Below are 24,337 nucleotides of genomic sequence, written 5' to 3'. Positions count from 1 at the left end.
AAAATATTTTGTTGCCAGGTTTTGATGCAGCTTTGTAGAGAATCTATCCACAAATCGTTTAAGGTATTCCGTATCTCAAAAATATTTTGTTGCCAGGTTTTGATGCAGATTTGTCAAGAATCTGTCCAGAAATCATTTAAGGTATTCCGTTTTGAAATCGGATGAATATTGGCAGAGATATAACCTTCGCTGTGGCTCATATTGTCCATTTCATACAAAAATATTTTGTTGCCAGGTTTTGATGTAGCTTTGTAGAGAATCAATCCACAAATCGTTTAAGGTATTCCGTTTTGAAATCGGATGAATATTGACAGAGATATAGCCTTTGCAGTGGCTCATATTGTCCTTTTCAAACATTTTCGGAAATTTGAAGGGGATCCCCTAGAAAATTTAAAAAAAAATCTCAAAAATATTTTGTTGCCAGGTTTTGATGCAGCTTTGTAGAGAATCTATCCACAAATCGTTTAAGGTATTCCGTATCTCAAAAATATTTTGTTGCCAGGTTTTGATGCAGATTTGTCAAGAATCTGTCCAGAAATCATTTAAGGTATTCCGTTTTGAAATCGGATGAATATTGGCAGAGATATAACCTTTGCTGTGGCTCATATTGTCCATTTCATACATTTTCGGATTTCCCAGAAGCTTGTCTGAAGTTTTTATAGTTTTCCAAGACCATGTAGACTCCTTATTCCAAATTTGAAGGGGATCTCCAGAAAATTTTGAAAAAAATCTCAAAAATATTTTGTTGCCAGGTTTTGATGCAGATTTGTAGAGAATCTATCCACAAATCGTTTAAGGTATTCCGTTTTGAAATCGGATGAATATTGGCAGAGATATAGCCTTCGCTGTGGCTCATATTGTCCATTTCATACATTTTCGGAAATTTGAAGGGGATCTCCAGAAAATTTTGAAAAAAAATCTCAAAAATATTTTGTTGCCAGGTTTTGATGCAGATTTGTAGAGAATCTATCCACAAATCGTTTAAGGTATTCCGTTTTGAAATCGGATGAATATTGACAGAGATATACCCTTCGCTGTGGCTCATATTGTCCATTTCATACATTTTCGGAAATTTGAAGGGGATCCCCTAGAAAATTTTGAAAAAAATCTCAAAAATATTTTGTTGCCAGGTTTTGATGCAGCTTTGTAGAGAATCTATCCACAAATCGTTTAAGGTATTCCGTTTTGAAATCGGATGAATATTGGCAGAGATATAGCCTTCACTGTGGCTCATATTGTCCATTTCATACATTTTCGGAAATTTGAAGGGGATCCCCTAGAAAATTTTGAAAAAAATCTCAAAAATATTTTGTTGCCAGGTTTTGATGCAGCTTTGTAGAGAATCTATCTACAAATCGTTTAAGGTATTCCGTTTTGAAATCGGATGAATATTGGCAGAGATATAGCCTTCGCTGTGGCTCATATTGTCCATTTCATACATTTTCGGAAATTTGAAGGGGATCCCTAGAAAATTTTGAAAAAAATCTCAAAAATATTTTGTTGCCAGGTTTTGATGCAGCTTTGTAGAGAATCTATCCACAAATCGTTTAAGGTATTCCGTTTTGAAATCGGATGAATATTGGCAGAGATATAGCCTTCGCTGTGGCTCATATTGTCCATTTCATACATTTTCGGAAATTTGAAGGGGATCCCTAGAAAATTTTGAAAAAAATCTCAAAAATATTTTGTTGCCAGGTTTTGATGCAGCTTTGTAGAGAATCTATCCACAAATCGTTTAAGGTATTCCGTTTTGAAATCGGATGAATATTGGAAGAGATATAGCCTTCGCTGTGGCTCATATTGTCCATTTCATACATTTTCGGAAATTTGAAGGGGATCCCCTAGAAAATTTTGAAAAAAATCTCAAAAATATTTTGTTGCCAGGTTTTGATGCAGATTTGTAGAGAATCTATCCACAAATCGTTTAAGGTATTCCGTTTTGAAATCGGATGAATATTGACAGAGATATACCCTTCGCTGTGGCTCATATTGTCCATTTCAAACATTTTCGGATTCCCCAGAAGCTTGTCGGAAGTTTCTATAGTTTTCCAAGACCATGTAGACTCCTTATTCCAAAGTGAACTACAATAAAACCAACTACCAATAACCATAAAACAGTACAAGAAAAAACCCAGATCCTTTTTGAATGACATCATCCGATTTTTATTGAATTTGCATAAAACTGGCGCAGCTATTGCGACTCTGCGCCCTTGCAGATGCAATGCACTCGCATCGATTGATTTACATACAAAGGGTTAAACGTATTAATCATAAACGTTATAATAGGCAATAATCATATGTACTAGCAATAGTTGGTTTTGTGATTTAGCATTCGTATTACTGCTGGCTTTTGTGTAGTTAATTAATTAAGTACCACAGCGTAAAGTAGGCTCAACAAAAAAATATGGTTGTGACATATTTTCATTTACTACTTTTCGTATTTTTCTTTTTTTTTAATGTTTTTTTTTGGTGATGGTTTTGTGTCTTTGTGTTTCAAGTGCAAGGGGCGCCAATAAATGGCCTAAAAGGGGGAATTTTTGGAGGGTGAGAGTTTACCATATACATTCACATACATTTACATTTAGAATCGATCTGGATGCAGACAAGGGAGCTGTTGCCTCTCACTAATCAACACATATAGATAAAGGACATTATGCTACATTTATCTGGATTTGTGGACTAAGTTGCGCTATTTAACATAGTAACTAGAGAAAACCCTAAACAGTCCTTGCTACATGGTTTTCAAACAATACTTTTGGATTTTTGAAACATTTCTAAACATATTTGCATTTTTAAATGAGAAATGGTTTTAAAAAACGGCGCAAAAAAATAAAATATTCTGTTACATTTAACATGACTGAGTTATAGAAACATTATTTAAGATTTCAATATAAAAGAAACATTCAAATTTTGAATATTATTTTTTGTCAATCAGAATAATTTTTCGTAAGGACTGTTAAGTGGTTGTCTTAACTTCTCCAGACTGAGTTCACATGGGTTCTGGTTGGTTTTTGTGTGCGCCGATTTAGGGGGATTTTGAGGTGATGGGATCGGGTAAGAATCCAGCTTTCTGGTCACCCACAACGTATATACACGGCAGCTGCCTCCAGGGGAGTAGCCACCTCCTGGTGCGTTTAGTAGAAGAAGAGCAGCCGCTCCTGGGCGGAGGCGGATAGAAGGCGCCATGACCTCTTGATGCTCACATACTGAATCAAAGCGCGTATGCTGATAAGGAAGCCAAAGGCACAGATCAGCCACCAGAGCCAGGAGTTCTCGTGCGATGCCAGGTCCGTCGAGTGTTTAACGATCAACGTCCACTTGGCCAGCGACAGTCCAAAGCCGGATAACGCTCCGTATCGGGCGGCAATCGTGTGACAGAAACAGGTAAGCATCAGGAAGCCAATCCAGTTGAACAGAAAAGCCACAATGAAAGCTGTGATGAACATGATGTCTGTGCCCAGCAAGTTATCTGTTGTGGACAGGCTGTTTTCGGCGTCACTGGCATCGATCGCGATAAAGGTCAGCGCCGGTTGAGCGGATCGTACAGCTCCGGTCCCATCACGCAGCGGATTGGGCGGCAGCAGTGGATTCGGCGGCGGCGGCAGCTGCTGGGACGATGGCAGCGTCAAAAAGGCGGGCGGCAGCTCTCCGTTCAGCGACTTTTCCATCTGCACCTCCTCGTAGGTCGGCAGCTTTCCGTGCAGTTCCTGTGGCAGCTGGGCAGTCATCATCTCCTCTTGACCGGGTAGTTGCACCTGCATTTGAATGGGGATCTGGCCGGGATCGGTAGGGGCCACAGTTAGGGCGGGCATTTGGGGCGGCAGGACTACCTGCTGACTGGTCGCCTCATAGGGCGGCGGAGCACTGAAGTCTGCCTTGGGGGGTCCCAGTTGATCATCCCCAGGAGAAGGTTGGTTGTTGTGCGGCATGCCTGCAAAGGGAATAAGGGGATAAGATATCATCTTTAACTATTTCTTTAAAACTTTACCTAAGAAGTTAAATCCTTAGGACCTCAAATAGACAGCAACTGAAACAAGAAATAGGAAACATAAATTAAATAAAATGTACTTTAAAAAATATATATAATTCTTATTTCTAAATACTTTACTTTTTATGAAAAATAAAACTCTGTTTAATTAGTTTAGTGGTCGGTTTTATTAACGTAATAGGTCACGTATCGTTTTAATAAAGTTAGGAGTGTATAATAAATAAATGGGGCGGCTAGCTGCCGAAATTGCATTGCATTACATCTAAATTATTTTTTGTCTCCCCGTCTCGTTGGGGAGCAATCAGTTTTCGTTCGTTAATACTTGGTCTAAAGTTCGGTTTTAGAGGCTCATAAGTGAGCACTTAAGACTAAAGCAATCGTTCAAAAATAGTTAAAATAAACAGTTGGACATGTTAGACATTAAAAAACAAACAGCTGACAGGCTTATTGGTTAGTTGCAGTGCCTGGGGCGATTGGCTTGTCGATGGGCCTCCTCCAAGGTCATAATCTGGCATGGACCGAACGGCCGTCTCACTGAACGCAGCGGCTTCAGACCGTCCACCTCGTCCATGCCATCGTTCTGGAATCCTCCATCTACGGTGGTGGTGGTTCTGGTGATGGTGCTATCTTGCAGCTTCTGCTTTTGCAATTTCTCGTGACGCAAATACAAAATGACGCAGCACATGGCCATGAAGAGCAACGCTAGTGTGGCTCCACTAACGATGCTGGCCTTCTCCAGCATCACCCGATTCCTGGTGGGCAGATAGGACCCATCGATTTCCTTATATTCGCATCGTTGACCCGTAAACCCCAACGGGCACTCGCAATTGTACAGAATCTCATTCTGTATCTCCACCGTGAAACAGGTGGCATCGTTCATGCAATACCAGGCGGCATATGTCGGCGGACAGGCGTAGATCGGAAAGGTGACATTCGGTCGGGGCGTTGTGGACGACACCTCAACATTGTCCGGCGGCAGGATCGGTGCAGCTGTGGGACGCGGCTTAGCGATGGCTCGCGACGAGCAGGCGATGGCAAGCGGCAGAAAAGCGATTGCTAGCAGCAGGTCCTGAAGCCTCATCTTCATACTGTGGTTTAACTCATACTTGGAATGTGGTGCGAGTGTGAAGTGTTTTCTGTTTCTGAATATTCTGAATATGGCTTTGGCTGACTGGCGGTGCTGCAAAACAAAAACGAAGTGCAATTAAAATCAAAACTCAAGAATGTTAACTGGTGTGTGTGTGTTTGTGTGTGTGTGTGTGTGGGGGGGGGGGGGTTAATTGCCTGCCACCTGCCATCTGCCTACCACCGCCAGTCGCCTTCCTCTGCCACCTCCTTCTTCTCTTTCAACCCAAAACCTAACAAGAAACAGAATCAAGAATCAGAAAATCGAATTTCATAAATTTTTTAACACAAATTTTCATCGTTTATTTACCTGGCCAAGCTGTTGTTGTTTTTGCATTTGCATTTGCAGTAGCTTTGTTTTTCTTTTCAGGTTGACACACTCACTTGACGAAAAGTTCACTAGAAACACTTCAATATGCGAACTTTTCCGATTCAATCAATAATAATTCAAATCAAAATATGAACTCAACCCAATGAGGTCAAGTTTTTCGTTAATTAAACATGCAACTGATTCTCAGAGGAAGTACTTTCCATTTATTTTTGTTTTAAATTAATCAGAAACTGATTATTCAGCTTAACGTATCAGTTTCTTGTTAAAAACAAACAATTCTATTATTTAAACAAAAATATGCAATGTGAGTGGGCATGCAAAGTAAAATAAATTATTTTCCGCTTTGAAATTAAATCAAATCAATAAAGTAAGTTTTTTAATAAACATTTATTTATTTTTATTTATTTCCCAGCCCTAGCAACTAGTCACTTTTCTAGACCACCTCCCTGTGTTAGTAACTTTCGTCACTTATATTCCCGAGTCCTTGACATTTAACATCACAACGTGCTACATATAGTTAATGGGAATTTTTTCCGCGAAACTGTCAGAGTTTCACAAAACAAATAAATGTGTAATATATTTTAGAGTACCTGCATGCATTTATAAATAATTAAAAAATACGCACGAGTGAAAGTTGACAGCTGAAAAGGTAACGAAGACTGACAGTCAGGAGAATAACAGTAGGTAGAGATATAGAAATAGATATATAGAGAACACACACAAGGCACAAAAAGTCAATCAGGTTGACCTTTCGGTCAATTGAAATGAAAAATGTTGAAAAAAGCAAAGAATTTAAATAGTTTGAGCCAATCAGGCAAGGAATTGCGTGAGAGAAGAGGGCCAGGCCCAGGTTATGCTATGCAAATTAGTACACAGAAAAATAAGGTTTTTAAAAATGATATAAAATAAACATTATTGATTTTCAAGAAAAAAGAAAAAAAATGTCTTTAGAAGTAGAAATATTTTCAAAGTTTAAAATATAACATTTTACAATTTTTCTATTTATTATAGAATTTGTCTTTGTTTTATTTAAGCCTCTTAGAATTTTTTAAAGGTTCTATAGATGAAATATAGAATTCTATAAAACTGAACACAAATAAATTTTATTGAAGAGATAATAAAAATTAATGACTTTCCAGGAATTTAGAATAATTAAAGTCTAACATATTTTTCTTAAGAAATATGATTATTCCTGCAGTAAAAAATATAACATTTTAATCTTTTTATTAAAAATTTGAACATTTTCTTTAGAAAATGATAAGAGATTTATAAAATCGTATTTTTGAACAGTGCATGGAAATGCCTACCATTTATGTCTCGGTAGGTTAATGTGTGGGTGATCCGGTGTTATAGGCAGGGCAGTAGCTAGAGCCTCGGGGGCCCTGGGGCAACAAGTAAATTTGGGGCCCCCTATACGGAAGTCTTTTGCCCCGGCGGGGCCCCTTCCCTTCGGGGGCCCTGGGGCACCGCCCCACCTGCCCCATGCTAGCTACGGCCCTGGTTATAGGCCACTTGAATAATGATCTAATAGACGGAAATGAGCTCAATGGGACCCTGGGGACTTATCAAGAGCCGCCCTCCGCGAAAAGGGAAAACAAAGAGCGATAATAGTGTTGAAAGATACAGAAAGATAAGGTGCCGAATGCCATCCACAAGTGTGGAACGTCAATATGATAACTACAGTTACCTGTCTAAGGTGACTCAGATGGATTTGAAATATTGCAAAATTGCACGAAATCTAGAGATATATGGTACAGTAAAAACACCTTGATATTAAATATTTTTATTTAAAATTTAATATTTTCAAATAAATTAAAAAAAACAGTTAAAGGCAAATCTCAGAAGACTTCTGAAGGTAAGAAAGAAATCCATTGTAGCCAGGTTCTACTGTGAATGCATGTGCGTGTGTGTATGTCGGAGAAGGTGTAGGGAGATATGGCGCGGGAGGCGTAAGAGAGAAAGCAACAGGGCCGCAACAAAAGGCGTTGAAAATTAGCGAATACCTGTGGAAAAGTAAAAAGTAACAACGCAGTTTAGGCCAGGTTTCGGTTTCTGAGTTTCTGCCGACAGCCGTGTGGGTACGTTGATAAGAAATTTGAGCGCGTGGACAGCTGCCAGGGCAGGTGCGATGAGAGCGAATGAGACAGCTGAACACAGAGCACTGCAGCAGCTGCCCCTGGATGTGGGAAACCAGTTAAACGGGACGTGGAACAGAAATAAAATGCAGAGAGATGAAGATGCAAGCGGAAGAAGAAGCCGAATGAATGAAATCTTAAGGGGCCGTTTCCGTCTTGCGTCTGAATGAGAAAAACAGAAAAGAGAATAGAATAGAGAGGAGGATATGGGAGCCAAAGCTAGAGAACAACTGCAGGCCAGAACAAGTTTCTAAGCAAACATCAGCGTCTGGTGTTATTGTTATTGTACAAGGGCAAATGAATTAATTTACTTGAATAAATATGAATTAAACAAACAAGTACACACAAGTAGCACACAAAGGCCAGAGTTATCACGGTGTGCACTGTTTTTTTTTTATTTTTTTTTAGCACCTGAGTGCTGAAATCCCACTGGAATTAAGATTATTAATTTTCTAAACAAAACATAAACACATACATACACACACACATACACACATAAGAGCCTGACGGGTGAAAGAGAGGGGGCGGTGAGAGTTCTCCTGGAGCTCCTTGGGCCATTAATACCGCTCCTCGCCTCACCCGCCTCTTCTCACCCGCCCCCTGCCCTTTTTCTTTTCTATTTCTGTGGCTCGAATTGAATTCGAATTGATTCTGCTAGCCATGTTCTATTTATTCACCTTTTTTTTTTTCTTCTCCTATGCGTTGGTCGATTGCTTGGGTTTTCTCTTTTGCGCAGCGCTCTCACGGTTTTATTGATTTGCCCCACAAGTTATTGCTGTTGCTGTTGCTGTTGCCAAACACTCGCACAGGTAATACTGTTTGGTTTTTCGGCGACGCGATTCGTTGACTCGTATGCAGTTGGCAGTTGGAGTGTGGATTAATAATTGCTTTAATTTTTCACCGCGAGCGAAGCAAAACAAAAAAAACTAGGGACGTTGAAAGTATTAGGGTTGTTGATAATATATTTAACTATCAATATATCGATAGTCGAGGTAGAAACATCGGACAAGGAGTTTGCCTAAATATCGTTAGAATGGTTCGTGTCTTGGCTAAACAGGGTGCCGCATCGATAATCCCATCTCTAGCTTAAGAAAATTGTAAACACGACGTGGACTTGGAGTAATTATTAGAATTTAGCCAAAATAATGCAACAAATCATAGCAATTTTCTTGCTGGCGCTTGGTGTAAGCTGATAAAGTTGAAAAATCACAAAACCATACAACTTGTAAATTTCAGTGCCAGCAAATTCATGCCGAGCTGACGGCCGCCGACTGCCGGGAACTGGGATTCATAAAAGCCCAGTTGATGTGCTCCAGTTGTGATAAATTGGATGACTTTGGTTTGGAGGCGATCAAGTAGGTAACCTGCTTATTATTTTACCGCTCAGTTCTAATATTGTGTCCTTAGGCCCCATTGCAAACAATGCTGCACTTTGGATCAGCAGCCAGCCGCCCAGAGGACCTATGCCAAGGCCATTTTGGAGGTCTGCACCTGCAAGTTCCGTGCCTACCCGCAAATCCAGGCCTTCATCCAGAGCGGCCGACCCTCCAAGTTCCCCAACCTGCAGATCAAGTACGTGAGAGGCTTGGATCCAGTGGTTAAGCTGCTAGATGCCAGTGGCAAGGTCCAGGAGACACTGTCCATCACCAAATGGAACACGGACACTGTCGAGGAGTTCTTTGAAACGCATTTGGCCAAGGAGGGCGGTGGCAAGAGCTCGTACAGTGTGGTAGAGGATGCCGACGACGATGACGAGGAGGATTACTTGCGCACCAACAGGATCTGAAATTATCATTCCCTAAAATAGGTAGATTAATAAAATTCTCAAACTCCAACACGAACTGGTACTATCTTGATATAATATTCTGAAATTAAAGGAAATTAATTAAAGTAATTTCCCATCTAAACTCGATCTTCAAATACAGTTTCAGAGGAACTTTAAAGGGAGCTTTTTTGAGCGCCAGTTGGAAAGCTCTTGGCACAGTTTGAAAATTTAGGTGACATTTCTACTGCAATGCGACGCCACGATAGCCACGGAAGATCTTGATTCATAAATAAAATTCGTATTCACACGCCTTATTTTGTTATTTCGTTATCGATTGGAGAGGAAAGTTCCCGGTGGCGGATATTCAGCGACAACAATGTCTGGCCATTGTCAGTAAGTGACATGGGAATTCTTATCATTGGGGGGGAGTACCAACAGAACCCCCCCTTAAGAACACATCAGTTGTGACGTAGTGAGCTCACATGGTCTTCAAGTTGGTTAATATTTGATCAGCCTGTTGGAGTAATTGTGGTAACTGAAATAGCAAATACATACATACATATCACATTAACACGCGCCAAAATCGTATCTGATATCTATTTCCGATGTGTGACGCAGCCTTGACACCGCTTCCCCTCAATGGGATCTCACTTTCGATCCAAGAACTCTTAAGGTTTATTTAGAAAAGATAATAAATTTAAGGATATAATAGTTATAAGTATGTATGTCCCCTTATTGAAATTTGAAGTTCTCGGTCTTGTCTTTAAATCCCTGAACTTCATATAGGTATATTGTCTATATAGTCATATAGTATATGATCCTTTATTAAGCATAGAAGATAGTCTTCTCTTAAAGTCCCTCAACCTTTTATATTTCCATCTATCAGTATATAATAGTCTTAATCCCTAGTCCTAATCTCATCCCTAAACCCTTTCTTTTTCAATTTTTTAAAGCTTTTGTATTAATTATTCCAATAATTATTGAAAAAACTAATTGGGAATCTAACATCACCCATTTCAGTGGAGGAAATTCCGGATCACTGAGCACGTTGGCAAATATAATTGTTGTTAAGTTTTGTGCACAATCACCTGTTTACCTTCCATTACAATGCATTTTTCTTGATAATATTTTTTCTTCAAGCTCCCAGCTCCCAGCCAGCAGCTGTTGCAGTTGTTTCTCTTTCTTGTTTTTGTTCAAGTACTTTTTCATTGGACCCTTTGAAGGGGGGAGACTCTACCCTTTTGCCCGGCCTGCCCTTGAAGGCATCCAATGCATCCAACCATAAATACATGTGCCAATCCAATCTCTAACGTCAATACGCCTCTGATGCGTATGAGTTATTTTTAGCAGCTGCTATCACACGCAGACCCACACTTATATGTATGTAAGGGTGTATGTACGTCTGTGTGGACATAGGGATATGGCACGCACTGTAGGGTGTATGACCCACCCTAGAAACCTAAACTAAGCTCTTTTTTTTTGGGAGAAATACTGCATTCTGCTTAACTGCATACCATTTTATTAAATATTTCCAAATTGATGAATTTATTTATTCATAAATGGCGATTTGTCTATCTTGGCAATCAATAGAGGAGCCCTGTAATCAATACTAATTATTTGCTATTATGATTACTCCCACACAACTACACAAAATAGCAATGACACACACATACATAAGGGGTATGAATTACAATTGGATTCAGAGAATCTTTCGAGTTCTTATCAATTGTGTGCCATATAAGCAAGCGGGGTGCATTCAACTGCCCTGTGTTGCAAAAACTATACAGATTATATATATATGTATCTATATGTATGTGTATATATGGTATAGTGTTGGTCGCCAAACTAGGAGAATAATGAAACTATATTTTAATTGACTCAAGAGGGTTTATATATGTATATTTCAATTTAATAAAATTTATTATTAAAAATATTAAAGAATTTATATATTTTCATATTAAAAATATTAAAATTTCATTTTAAAAAATTCTATGAATTTCTATTTCTATGAATTTACCAAAGTTAGTATACTCCAAAGAGTGGCCATATCCCTATAGAACAGATGGGTGGGCTGGCGGAGGCAGTAAGGGGAGGCAAGGCCCCCTGGAGAGCAGAGAACGGACGGATGCCGAGCGTTGTGCTGAATAATATCGGCCGATTCTGATTCGGATTGTGTGTATTTGAATCTGTTGTTGTTCCTTTCGTTCGCCCGCTGATAACATTTGCGCCTTTGAGTGGCTTGGCATTGATAACGGTAATGACGTTATTGTAACGCCGTCATCACTATAAACATTTTCCGGTAACAGAAAACCAACACACACACACATACACACACCTAATCACATTTCAGGCCATTTTAGCACTCAATTAAGGTATAACATGAACTGAAAATAATAATAATAAACAACAACAATTGCTCAGCATTTCGGTTTTTGGCACTTTCCAGTAAGTACAGTCGAACCCCACGAAAGATGTTTCACTCTTGCCGCCACCATTCGACCTCTGCTAACATTATAATTAAACATAAAGTGTGAAATGTAAACATAAACAACAATAAAAGCCAGCGAAAACATTTCAATTAAATACTCGGCTTTTTATATTTTATTCGGAAACTGGAAGACGAGTTTCAACTGTAGTTTGGGGAGGTTGTTGGGGTTGGAACACTGGAAAAATATTCATTTACTATCGGTAGGATTTATTTTGAGGTTGGGTGATTAAGTTTGTTTTTAAAAAAATCATTTTTAAATAGGTTACGAGATCTAACACAATGTTTTTAAGTCAGAATATTCAGTTTTTTTTGACCAACAAATTATTTCAGATAAATAATGCATTAAATGGATAGCTTTTTTCATCTTGTAGATAAAAATAAATGTTAAAAAATAGTAAAAATGATTTTTTTATAAAATTTTTTTACACAAATGAGCAAATATTTGTAAAACTACATACCTAAATACTCGGCTTTCTTTTTATGGACTTATGGGGCATGTTTGAACTTGTTCCGACATTTTATAGAATGTTTTCAGGTCGAAATATTCAGTATATTCAGTATTTTTGACTCAGAAAACAGTTGATACAAAACGACTTAAAATAGTAGGTTTTTTTATTTAAACTTATGGGATAAAAAAAATAGGAAAATTTTTGTTAAAATACTATTTTACAAAGTTTAGAAAAAACCGTTAAAACTTCATCCTGTAAACTTGGGGACATAATTCAACATGTTCCGACATGTTTCACAATGTTTTCTTGTTGGTATATTCAGTATTTTTTACCCAAAACGATACAAAATGGCTAAAATATACTGTTTTTTAGAAAAATATGTTAAATTAAAGCAGTGGTCGGCACCCCAATACATTGATATGATTTTACCGCATTAGTGTTAGTAACGAATACAGAAACACAGAAATACAGTAACAGAAAGTAGGCTGTGAGCATGACGTTTCACACATTTATACTGTGTGTGTGTGGCAGAGCTCGGGCAGAGAAATTTCCTATGCCCCCGAGATAGGGCCGTGCCGACCTCTGATAAGTAAGTAATAATAGTTAGTTTTCTTCGTGTGGATCTGTGGAGGCTGCCCTTTACCGTTAGCTGATATAAAGCCTCCCACGCCCGCCACCCCACCAGCTTGCTCTCTCCGCTCTCTTGCTTAGAAGCTAATGGCCGTAAAGATCGAAAACTTGATTTTGGAATGGCAAGGTGCCTAGTTCTATGTGCTCTTCTGGTTGTTTTATTTGCTAACCCCGAGCCCGAGCTGACGTCTTACGCATTTCTGTGGATATCTTGGCTGTTGTTTGGCGGCACACATGTTCAAATATGTACTGAGCGGTGTTGGGGATACAAAAGGGTGCCTGGAAGTTATAGATTTCTTTGATTCATATTGTAGTAGAGTCGTCCGTGTCCATTCCAGTTATTCAATTTGCCGCATTGAACTTTGAATACTAAATATAGCGCGAACTGCGCCGTGCTTATTAACAAAACTACACAAACACAATTAGATGTTGTTCGAAGAGAGCGCCAACTAGACCCAGAGAGAGCAAATGATTATTTTATAAAAAATATATATATTATTTTTTTTAAATAAATTTACATAATTATACGTGCAATTATTCGTACACCCAGCTATGCACTCGCCCGCCCACGTAATCGCGTATTTTGGAATAAACCACCTGTTGGATGGATTACACTTGAAATAAATTCTAGAGCTTTCGTTTTTTCTGGACTTTAAAATCAAATTTAAGATTTATTTGAAACAAATAACTGTGTTATTACATTGAATATAATCTTATGGCTTATTTTTATCGGATCTATGGTCTCCAATATCCGATCTCCGATCTCCTCCGGTGTTGATGTACCGCACTTGTTTCTCACATTTAACTTAATAAATGTAATTATATATATTACATACACAATTTAATTTAATTTAATAGTATCGTTTATAATTAGCATTTCTCTCTGACTTAACTAGTATTATTATGTTTTTTTTTTTTGTAATTATGTTATAACACACAAGTGTTATCAATCTTAAGTTGTTTTCTTTTTTTGCGCGCGTTTCCCACATAAATTACATTATTAATTATTAATTACATTTAAATGTTTTGTTTTTTGTTTCTTTTTCTTCGCTTTTTTGTGTCGCTTTTTTTCGATTTTTTTTATTACCTCGTCTCATTTAAGTTTAGTTTATAACTAGAGTTTACATCGATAATTAAAAAAAGGAAATCTATTTGTTGGGGGCTGTTTGTATGTATGTATTAGCAAAAAACATTATCTCACTAATATTTAATTTTTTTTATTCCAATATTACGGATAGTTGTGTATATTTATAGAATTTCTGGTACTCGAATAAAATTAATAAAAATTTTCTTTTGCACTTTTGAAGCTTTTTTTGTAATTTTTATTCATTTTTTTTTTACCATTATTTTGTTATAATTATTAAGTAGAATTAAGACTCAATTATTTATGCAGTGTTTGTATTATTTATAAACAGTATATATTATATATATGTTGGTTTCAGGATCGCCCTATCCTAGCTATTTCCATTCTCTTTATTGTGGTTGCAGGCCATAAAGCTTTCTTTGATTTGACTCTTAAATAGTGTAAATATTTTATGTTTTAAAAATAAAAACAAACGGATTTAAGTAGGTATTATATCTCGATCGATCGGGGATATTGTAGATTGTGGTAAGTAGTCGTAATTCCATGCTCGGATAGTTAAGTGTTTTTTTTTGGAAAACGTTTTGTTGGAAAACCCTATCTACTATGTATATGTATTTAAAGATTTGTAAAAAATTCCTTTAATTCTTGAGTTATTCTTTTGAGTTCGATTTTGATTCTTGATGGTTTTTTTTCGTAAAATTTGTCGAAACAGGACCCTCCCAAAGGAGACCCTCCTGTACTTGTGCCTGGACTATCATTTATATATGTATGGTTAGATACTCGTTTTGCTTTGTGATACTGAAGAATGGATCTCTCTATCTATCGGTTTTATTCGAAAAAGTATTGGTTTCGGGGGAACTCTGAAGACTTGACTTGAGGATCGTCATCTTAAACTCTAGTAATTGCTTCGACGGCACATTGGGATTATGTTAGTGGGTATGTTGGGTAATTTAGCTATCTATGTATGTATCTTTCGGGATCTGGAACAAACGAATCAAAGTAGGTGCGGTAGGTGTCTAAGACATAGGGTATATATAGGGTATAGATATAACAAATCTGAATTGGCTAGCGATAACTTTGCTTTTCTTCCATAGAGAATATAATTTTGGTCGTTGGTCTAAGACACTTTTTGGTTTCAATCCTTTTCGCTATCTGGTGTCCTTTCTCTCATATTCATAATCATATTCATATTCAAATTCATATTCATATTCATAATCATAGTCATACTCATAATCATATCGTTTATGTACAGAAATTAGTTTTTTAGATTGTAGAGTATACTTATGTGCGTAGTTAAGTAAAATCTGAGACTCGCTGGAGGGGCAAGGGTTCATTTCTTTCTTGGGTGTGTGTTTTAAGAGGAAAGAGGGGGTGTAAAAAGACACTGAAGTACACTTAGGGGTTAATGATGCTTGATTTTTTCTAAATTTCTTGTTTTTTTGTTTTTTAAACTAACTACGAAAGCACGGACGAAAACGGTTAACAACATTAACGAAAAATGGCTAACGGCCTAAAAGAAGAAGTTGCGCACTTCCTCGTCCAGGTCGCTGGAGTCCACCAGGTCGTCCATTACACCGGGCACCAGCAGCTCCACCACCTCCAGCTCCTTCTTATCCTTTTCGCTAACTGCTGATGCTTCGGCTGCCAAAGCCACGGCTGCTGCGGTCTCGGCTGCATCCTCAACGGTAACTGCCGGCTCGTCCTGCTCCGATCCCGATCCTGATCCCAGCAGCGCCTGGTAGGTATCCTCCAGCAGCACTCCGCTCTCGATGGCCGCAACAGCCTCCTCATAGTATCAGTTGAGGTCGCGCCGAAAACTGTCCTCGATGTTCGGATCGGCGATCATGATGGGGTTCTGGTCCGACAGCATCTGCAGCCCAGCCACGTCCATCTGGCCCAGGTCGAGGTCCAGCGTGTCAAAGATCTCCCTCGAGAAGTCCGCATTGGAGGAGTAATCACTGAATATAATCGAGGGAATATTCGCTGTCGTGGGCGTATGACTTTGTGACGCTCCTTGGTGGTGATGGGACTGCTGGTGATGGTGTTGCTGCTGTTGCTGTTGGTGGTGATTCAGGAGCACATTGGAGTTGGAGCAGGGTGAACTGCTGGACAGCGGAGAGTTCCCGTGGTGGGGCGAGTGCATCGGCGAGTGGTGTGGAGAGTGGTGCAGCGACAGGGATAGTTGTTGCTGTTGCAAGTGCTGTTGCTGCTGCTGCTGCTGTTGCTGTTGGTGGTGGTGATGGTGGTGTTGCTGCTGCGGTGACGCCTGTCCCGACATGGGTATGGGAAGCGGAGAGCTTGGACCGCCCAGGGGCGAGGGCACTGGCGAGGAAGCTATGCCCAGAGGATCACCAGCATTACTACTGCTATTGTTGTTCCCCGCTCCGTTAAGATTTGTGCTTCCGTTGTGCGTCGAACCGACTCCGTTGCTCAGCCCGTTGTTGTTCAGGCTGGTGACTCCCCTTCGCAGGTGGTTGTTGTTCCCGCTCGCCTCGGGACTGCCGCTCAGCTCGCTAAAGTCCAGCAACTCCTTGTTGTAACCATTGGTCAGGGCTCCACCCCCATTGCTGCCTCCACTTCCGGCATTACCGCCGCCACCTCCTCCTCCTCCGTTGTTGCCACCGCCACCTCCGCTCAGGTCATCAAAGTCCAGGGCCACAAAGTTGTTGGCGAATCCCTGCTGCTCCGGCGAGGAATTACTATCGCCGAGCGAGAAGATCTCGAACTGATTGTGGAACGAGGTATTCAGACTGTTGTACGAGGTATCGAACTGCTGCTGCTGCTGCTGTGGCACTGGCTGCTGCTGCTGCTGTTGCTGGTGGCGGATCGGGCTGGCCGGCGCACTCGAATGCAGATCCGTGGCCGAGACGCTGCTCAGCAGGCCGGGCGAGGAGCGCGGACTAGGCGGATTCGGTGGCTGGCGGTAATCGGTGGCGTTGTGCGGCCCCAGCGTCGGCAGGGGATTAAAGGTGCCCGATCCCGCGGCCGCTTGCGTTGTGGCCAGGTTGGTGAAGGACAGGTGTGGCGAGCTGCTCGGTTGCTGTTGTTGTTGCGCGTTGCTGGTGGGCGAGTGCTGTTGCTGGTGATAGGGAGACCCAGGACCCGCACCACCTCCACCGCCTCCTCCCGCTGGACTAAACGGACTCGGCGACTGATCCCTTTCCCGCCGGTGATTGTGCGGCGACATGACCGGCGACAGGGTTTGTTGCAACTGCTGCTGCTGTTGCTGTGGCGTCTGTTGCTGTTGCAGCGTCTGCTGCTGCTGCTGCTGCTGGGGTGCATAGTTCTGAAGTGCTGTGAGATCTGGCAGGGAGCCTGTGTTGGCGTAGTTGGCCTGATCCTGTAGCGGCCGGAACAGTGAGTTCGTGAATTTGGCGTTATATGGCGTGGTCTGTTGCTGTTGTTGCTGCTGCTGCTGATGTTGCAACTGCTGTTGTTGCTGTTGTTGGTGCTGTTGTTGCTGCATCTGCATCAGTTGGTGCTGCTGCTGCATCTGCTGTTGCTGCTGCTGGAGCTGTTGCAGCTGCAGCTGGTGTGGCTGCAGCATCGGCGACTTCCTACGCTGGGCCTGCGGACTGAAACTCCTGCCTATCGCGTGGTGCGGCGAGTGAGATCGTTGCTGGACCGGCTGATGTTGCTGCTGCTGTTGGTAGTTGGCGTGGAGAGTGTTGAGATCCGTGGAGAACCCGCCAGATGCCTCTGCCGCCACTGCCATATTCAGGCTCTGGTGGAGAGCCGAATCGGAGTTGGAGCGCCGCCACAGACTATCCGACGTGGGCGGCCCCAGCAGATGCGGATTGGGCTGCCCATTGTCCAGGGTTTGCTGCGCTGTGGAGCTGCTGCCGTAGGGTGACCTGTCCTGCTTCCGTTCCGAGGGTCTCCGCATGGGACCCACGCCCACACTGCGCCCCCGCGACTCACGATACGCCGTCGGTGAGCCTCCACCTCCACCGCCCGCCAAGCCATCTGGCGAGGCTCCACCTCCACTAGCTCCACTGCCAGTGCCACTGCCGCCACTACCGCCATTTCCGGCCGTTCCTGGCGAGGATTGGCCTCCCTCCTGGTTGCCCAGGCACTCGAGGATCTTTTGATTGGCCGGCGGCTCGTCCCGCTTTGTGGCATACACCTCCTTCATGATCCGTTCGAACTCCGCCGTGCCCTCGGCCTGCTTCTGCTTCTGCAGGGCGATTTTTTCGCTGAACTTGCGCGGATTGGCCATCGTGAAGGAGGTTGGTCTGTGATGAGAAACAGATAGTTTTAGGTTTAACTTTAAGATATTTATTAGGGAGGGAACAGCGTTCGTTTTAGGGAAGGGAATAGCTTAGAAATAAATACATCTCATCATCATGGAACTAATTATTCTTTAAACCCGCTGGCATTTCCAAGAATGTTGAGCAGTGCTCCTAGCCACCTAGCTGCCTGGCACTGCTGTGTCTTCACCTTATTAGAATAAGTACCTGCCTGGCTGCCTTGAAATTGTCGCAAATCCATCTTGTCTCTTCTCGGAATTCCCCAGACTCTGTCCCATCTCATCCATCTCTCCCCCACGTCGCACACCGCACGCCGCACCTTTATCTGGCACTGAAGGGCATGTTTCTAAGAGGGGGTAGAGGGGAGGGGATGGCAGATACCCCACTCCCACTCCCACACCCAGGGCTTCGTTCTTGTTTTATCAATTTGTCAGTGGAGCGGCCTGCTGATAAGCCAGATACAGATACAGATACAAAACACAAAACAGTATCTGCGAGTCTGAATTCGCATTCGCTATTCGGGTTTGGGATTCGGAATCGGATTCTCGCGGTGGCCCCCGCCATGCGTAGTAATGTTTGCCCGGCTGTCCCGGTGTCTGGCCAGCTCCTCCTGGCCCCCAGCCCCCCAGCCCTCGGCTCCCGGCTACCATTCTTCTCTGGCTGTCTCCCTATCTCTCTCGGTGGCCCCTTCACTCGGTTTCAATGCCATTGCATAACGAGTGTCATATGTACGTAGTTGTGTACATATGCGATATATATATGTATATATCTGCCGAGTATTCAAAAAGGGCGGGAAAAGCGACGAGCAGTGCAAACAACAAGTTTTATAGTTCCTATGAACTGTATACAGTGTTAAAGCAAAAAAAATATGGCAATAGATGTTTATTTACTAAATATTAATTATTATTATAAGTATATTACTAGCTAGGAAGCCAGGGGACTATTAAATGAATTTATTCATCATAGATTCCTAATTAAAATTATTAAATTTCCATGTAAAGGTTTACTTTCAAAAATAACGCTTTATTTATCAAAACTTTCCAGGAAAAGTATCGTGTATGACTTCCTTTCAAAATTTATATTTTAAGGCATTATTTTAATAAAATATTATTCTCCATAATGCTATAGTTTGACTTTAACCATTCCTAAAGATTTAATTATGTTTTATAAAGAAAAAGCTAGCCCTTTAAAATTTGTTCTTTAGATATACGACACTTTTAGACGATAATTTGAATAAAGTACTTAAAATAATCATATATATCCTCATATATTCATAATTCCCTCTTTTTTAAGACTCGAACACACAGTTGTTATGAATAATAACCGAATAAATGTATTTATAATAATAATAATATAAAAATTTGATAAAGTACCAGCTTCATATGAATGTAAAGTTTTTAATATATTTAATAGATTTTACATTAAAATAATTAGATATCCAATCACAGGTTTATTTATATCAATGTGGTATATTACTACCAAAGAATTAATACCGAAAAAGCATCTAAAATGACTTATTTTCCATATTTCGAAATATTTGCATATTTTTCCAAATATATTAATACATTTTTTTAATTTTAATGCTAAGTTTGTTAAGGTTTCTTTGTAAAATATTTTATAAGCTCCATCTTGTAGCAGGATTGCTACTTAGGGTATATATATATTAGCTATAAGTGTATTGTATAACTGTAAACTATTAGTGTAAGTCGGTGTCGTTGGCTGTTGTCGGTTCTGGCTCTCTCTCTCTCGTGCTCCCATCGCTCTCATTGCTCTCTCAGCGAGCAATGAGGGTTGATGCTGATCACGAGTTGAGAGCGGAGTCAGTCGAACACCAGCAGCGATCCGAAGCGGATCTAGTCAATAATAAATAAACTAGAATAAGGAAAGTGTTGGTGTTTTACTCCAGGGACATTGTTATATCCCTACAATCTATGCTTTAGTTTCGATCAAATTTAAGATTCAATTATTCAAAGAAAAGGCAGAAGATTTAATTTTATTTTCGTAAAGATACTTTACGATAGTTGTAGATATAGATACTTTCTATCTAGCTCCATATTCTGATCTAAACCTATGCCTTTTTGTGGATATATGATACTTCTATAGGATAATTGAATAATTTAAATAAAATACTTAAACTTCATATTTAAACCATACATTTTTCTATTTTAGATTATATTCTTTGTATTTTAACTACTTAAACCTAACCACCAAGTCCATACATTTTCTCTCCGTGTCACCTTCTGTTTGGGTTTCGGTTTTTAGGGTTTTGGAAAAGGGGTTTCTCGGGGCGAGCGTCTTTTGGAGCGGACGCCGACTGCCGACTGGCGACTGCCACCTGCAGCTGCATTATGCAAATGCCGCGAATTGCGTAGCAAACGAAATAATCTTTTTGTTTTTGTTTTTTGTTTTTGTTTTGTTGCATTAATTTATTCCGGTTCCGCGGCAATGTACAAAGTTTAAGCTTTTTTTTCGTGAAGGGCGTTATAAATACAACTTTTAAACCACGCCAGCTTGGAGGATTATGCTCCAAATTTTGGTATCATCGCACGAGTCTGGGGCTGGGCACCTACCTAGTTCCATATAAACCAGTTTCGCAGCTTGCGACAACTTTTCGTTTAGCTCGGAATCGATGGTGATGATGATCTCTGACGTGTTGACAACAAAAGCTCCAAAAGGTGGCCAAAGATCACTCAAAAAACGGGCAATCTAGCCGAGCAACCTAAAAATCACTTCATATCTTTATCTATGGGGGCGCGGAAATGTATAGTTTCTTGGATGGGATAGGTTTCTTATCAAAGTTGAGGTGTACATATGTACTTATGTATGTACCATACATGCTATGTACTTTAGATATTATTACCTCAGGTATTAATTTATACATTTTAAGTGGGTTTTTCTTAAACATTCATTGGCTTTTCTTTAGATATTCCTCAGCTGGTTTTAAGTTCCCATACCTATGATTCAAGCTTATTAATAAAAACCATTACCTTATTGATTTTGTGGTTCTCAGAGAGAAGTTATTGTTTAATTAAATCGATTAAGGTTGCGTCTCTACTTATAAGGTTGCGTTCCTAAAGACCCTTGACTTTGTTAATATCTTCTTGGAACCTTATGCTTCCAATGTTTGATGACTAAGTTGTTGTTATTACTTAATTTGTTGTATACTTGTTAATTCTAGCTAAACGCTGACACATCCCAGATATGAATGATTTTTTTTTTATAAAAACCACAAACAAAAAATGGTTGTTTGGCGAGAATTTTTGTAGGATTGGCATACACTTTCAAGAAAATCTTATATGGAAGATGATTTCTTAGGCCATTCCATGTCATAATGAACCTCCCCATCAGGTGGTGACTAATTCCAGTAGGTATCGGAAGTCTCTGGCTGCCCATTATGGCTCTTAAATGCAGTCGAGAGAAGATTTTGAATGCGTCGCACACGTTTGGGGGCCATAAAAAGGCAGAGCACGCCCCAAACTTTAAACAAAGGTAGACTTTATATTCCTTTTTTGGGGGAAAGATATAATTCGGCAGGGGGGTGGCCTTTCTGTAGGGCCGGAAATATTCCCACGAATCGATAATGACATTTAATAATTATTTCATAAATTGCGTCCAAAACGAATGGGCTTAGTAACCATACAATGTGTGTAGGAGGCCTATTTTTGTTTGGTTTTTACACTTTAAAAAAAAAAAAGACTATCTATTAGTTAGGTATAAGACTATGATTGAGAATAAAACATATGGTTTTTTATTTTTTTTACAAATATTAAGGTGGTAGACTTGTAAACATTAATAAATAAATACAAGCTACATATAACCTTGGTAAAGTAAATATTATTACTTTGTTTTTAAGGTGTTACTATTGTTACAACGTAGTTTTTGAGATAAAAAACTATACTATAACTATGTTTAAAGAAGAGAATAATTTAGGTTCTAATTAATCCAAACAAAGGGAAGAGAATTATACATGAAATATAAGAAGAAATAATTTTAACCTTTTTTACTATAATTTCAGATTTAATAGAAACTCCATTTTCTTAAAGAAACTATACATTTATAAAAACTTTGAGATAAAAAAAACACTATATTTAAGCATAATTTTCTGATAATTACAATTATGTACATAACTTCTAAGTTAAAGTAATTCTAAGAGTAATTTCAAGGTATAATTTAGGGTAAAAAAGAGCTTCATACTTTCATTATTATTTTATTTAAAACTCCCTTTCTCTTAAAAACTCTTTTCTATTTCTTAAATCTTTCTCCCTGTGTACTTCCTCAGTTCCTATAGTGACATTCTCTTGTGCTCCTGGGAATCGCTTATCAGCCGCTTTATCGGCGCGCGCTCTGTGGAATTTTTGAATAATTTCCGATGTTTGTTTATTTATCGCGCGGCGCAACCGCAACAGTTAAAACGAAAGGAAAGGAAAGAAAAAGTAAAGGAGGTAGGGGTGGAGGTGGGGGATGGGGAGGAGGTGGTGGGGTTCAACACATTTGCAGAAAAGTGTGCAAAGCAAAGAGGCGGCAAAAACAAAACGAACGCTGGCGTGTGGGGGTGAAAAGGAAAAAAATAAGGGGGGGTTCTGTGTGTGTGGGGGAGTGGGAGGCACTTACATTTCAAGCGCGGGCTTGGACAACAAATATTCCGTTGCTCTCTCTCACACTCTCTCGCTGTCTCTGTTGCGCGGCAAACTCCAATTAGAATTTTTGAGCTGCTGCGCTCTCTCTCTCTCTCTCTCTCGCCGTTCTGGCTATGCAAATTTTTTGGTTCTTGTTGTTTTTGTTTTTGTTTTAGCTTGATTAAAATCTCATATAGAAGAATTAAATTTTTTTGGCGGTTTTTTTGTTTTTGTTTCTTTCTTATAATATTTGTTGTATTTTATTGTATTGTTATTGCCTTTTGCGTCTTGCCGCGTTTTTCTGTCAACGTCGCCTGATAAAACCAGATTTGATTTTGAGTCGAAATTGGTGGCTGCTTCTGATGTTGTTATTGTTGTTGTTTGTTGGTGTGATTAAATCCGAAAATCGGCATCTGATTTGAGTTTGTTGGCAAAAAATTGTTTTAACAACTGATTGTTGTTGTTTTTCTCGCTCGCACTTACAAACACACACACTCACACACACACACCCGCACGCGTACGCACACACTGGCGGTATTTTTATTTTTTTTTTTATATTTTATTGTTTTAACGCAGAACTGCGACGTTGTTTTTTTTTTTGCGCTCTCAGCTGGTTGGCACTTTTTTTTGTTGTTTTTGTATTCTGTATTTTTGTATTTTCTTATTTTTTTTTCGTGGTTACCGCATGAAAAACTTTTGTTGCGCCTTTGACCTCTTTTCACGGCAGAACGGAACGGAAAAAAAGTGCGTTGGTATTTGTGTAGATTGGTCGGTGGCCTGCCTCCTTCCGATTGGTATCCAATTGGGTTTTGGGATTACAGCACGCACCTGAGGCGGCTGTTTTTATATTGCATTTCCTTGATTCTATATATTCTTGGGCTGCTGCTACTGCTGCTGCTCCGATTTGGCTTTTGTTTTTCACATACACACACACACACAGATACGCGCGGCGGATACAAATGGGGAGCTCTCGCACACACACACACACTCACGCGCGCACGGGGAGGTAAAGATGTTGGGGTGGTGGCGGCGGCGGTGGAGGGGACCGGAGCGAAGCGGAGCGGGGGCGCAGTTGTGCACACTCACTTCGCAGCAATTATATATATTTTTTTTTTCGTATTTTGTGCCTGTGCCTATTTCGCGTTTTCTTTTTTTTATCGCCGTGTATTGTGTGTTATTTTCGTTGCACTCGCGCACAGAACACTTATTATTGCTGCTCTAGCTGCTGCTGCTGCTGCCATACTTCTTCTTCTTCGCTCATCATCTTCGTCGCTCTGCTGTCCGCTGGCTACTTTTTTTGCGCGAGCTCTTTGCTTGCCGATTTCGCAAAGTTTTGTTGCACGATTATCGCCGATTTACCTGCAACTGCGCGTTGCTTTTTTCACCTTTTATTGCACGTTTGTTTTGTTATTTTTACACTTTTTCTCATATTTTCAGTGCAGTGCAGTGTGACCAGCTGGCGGACGTGAATAAAAG

At 40.2% G+C, this 24,337-nt stretch overlaps 4 protein-coding genes across 5 annotated transcripts; 1 reads left to right on the top strand and 3 right to left on the bottom strand.

Moving 5' to 3' along the window:
• Positions 1 to 2,534: 2,534 nt before the first annotated feature.
• Positions 2,535 to 8,402, bottom strand: Ndfip (Nedd4 family interacting protein). Its single transcript, XM_017245998.3, has 3 exons — positions 8,257 to 8,402; positions 3,989 to 4,027; positions 2,535 to 3,931 (listed from the first exon to the last, which is right to left on the bottom strand). The coding sequence occupies exon 3, from the start codon at positions 3,927 to 3,929 to the stop codon at positions 3,135 to 3,137; it is 795 nt and encodes a 264-aa protein (XP_017101487.1). The 5' UTR covers positions 3,930 to 3,931; positions 3,989 to 4,027; positions 8,257 to 8,402; the 3' UTR covers positions 2,535 to 3,134.
• Positions 4,128 to 8,400, bottom strand: Krn (Keren). 2 transcript variants are annotated; one of them, XM_070279417.1, is made up of 3 exons: positions 5,424 to 5,441; positions 5,295 to 5,346; positions 4,128 to 5,168 (listed from the first exon to the last, which is right to left on the bottom strand). In XM_070279417.1, the coding sequence occupies exon 3, from the start codon at positions 5,073 to 5,075 to the stop codon at positions 4,440 to 4,442; it is 636 nt and encodes a 211-aa protein (XP_070135518.1). In that variant the 5' UTR covers positions 5,076 to 5,168; positions 5,295 to 5,346; positions 5,424 to 5,441; the 3' UTR covers positions 4,128 to 4,439. The 2 variants fall into 2 exon arrangements, with proteins under 2 accessions (XP_070135518.1, XP_070135517.1); XM_070279416.1 differs by lacking the exons at positions 5,295 to 5,346; positions 5,424 to 5,441 and adding an exon at positions 8,257 to 8,400.
• Positions 8,403 to 8,603: 201 nt separating the features above from the next.
• Positions 8,604 to 9,420, top strand: LOC108128411 (selenoprotein F). Its single transcript, XM_017246000.3, has 3 exons — positions 8,604 to 8,763; positions 8,816 to 8,934; positions 8,987 to 9,420. The coding sequence occupies exons 1-3, from the start codon at positions 8,725 to 8,727 to the stop codon at positions 9,363 to 9,365; spliced, it is 537 nt and encodes a 178-aa protein (XP_017101489.2). The 5' UTR covers positions 8,604 to 8,724; the 3' UTR covers positions 9,366 to 9,420.
• A 4,149-nt stretch (positions 9,421 to 13,569) lies between these two features.
• Positions 13,570 to 24,331, bottom strand: Crtc (CREB-regulated transcription coactivator). Its single transcript, XM_017245994.3, has 2 exons — positions 22,857 to 24,331; positions 13,570 to 18,230 (listed from the first exon to the last, which is right to left on the bottom strand). Exon 2 carries the CDS (start codon positions 18,212 to 18,214, stop codon positions 15,791 to 15,793), a length of 2,424 nt encoding a protein of 807 aa, XP_017101483.2. The 5' UTR covers positions 18,215 to 18,230; positions 22,857 to 24,331; the 3' UTR covers positions 13,570 to 15,790.
• Between the last annotated feature and the right edge of the window lie 6 nt (positions 24,332 to 24,337).

Source organism: Drosophila bipectinata, chromosome 3L, assembly GCF_030179905.1.
Source record: "Drosophila bipectinata strain 14024-0381.07 chromosome 3L, DbipHiC1v2, whole genome shotgun sequence".
NCBI classification, from domain to species: domain Eukaryota; kingdom Metazoa; phylum Arthropoda; class Insecta; order Diptera; family Drosophilidae; genus Drosophila; species Drosophila bipectinata.
The sequence above is the reverse complement of the archived record's forward strand: the minus strand, read 5'-3'. Positions and strand labels throughout refer to the sequence as shown.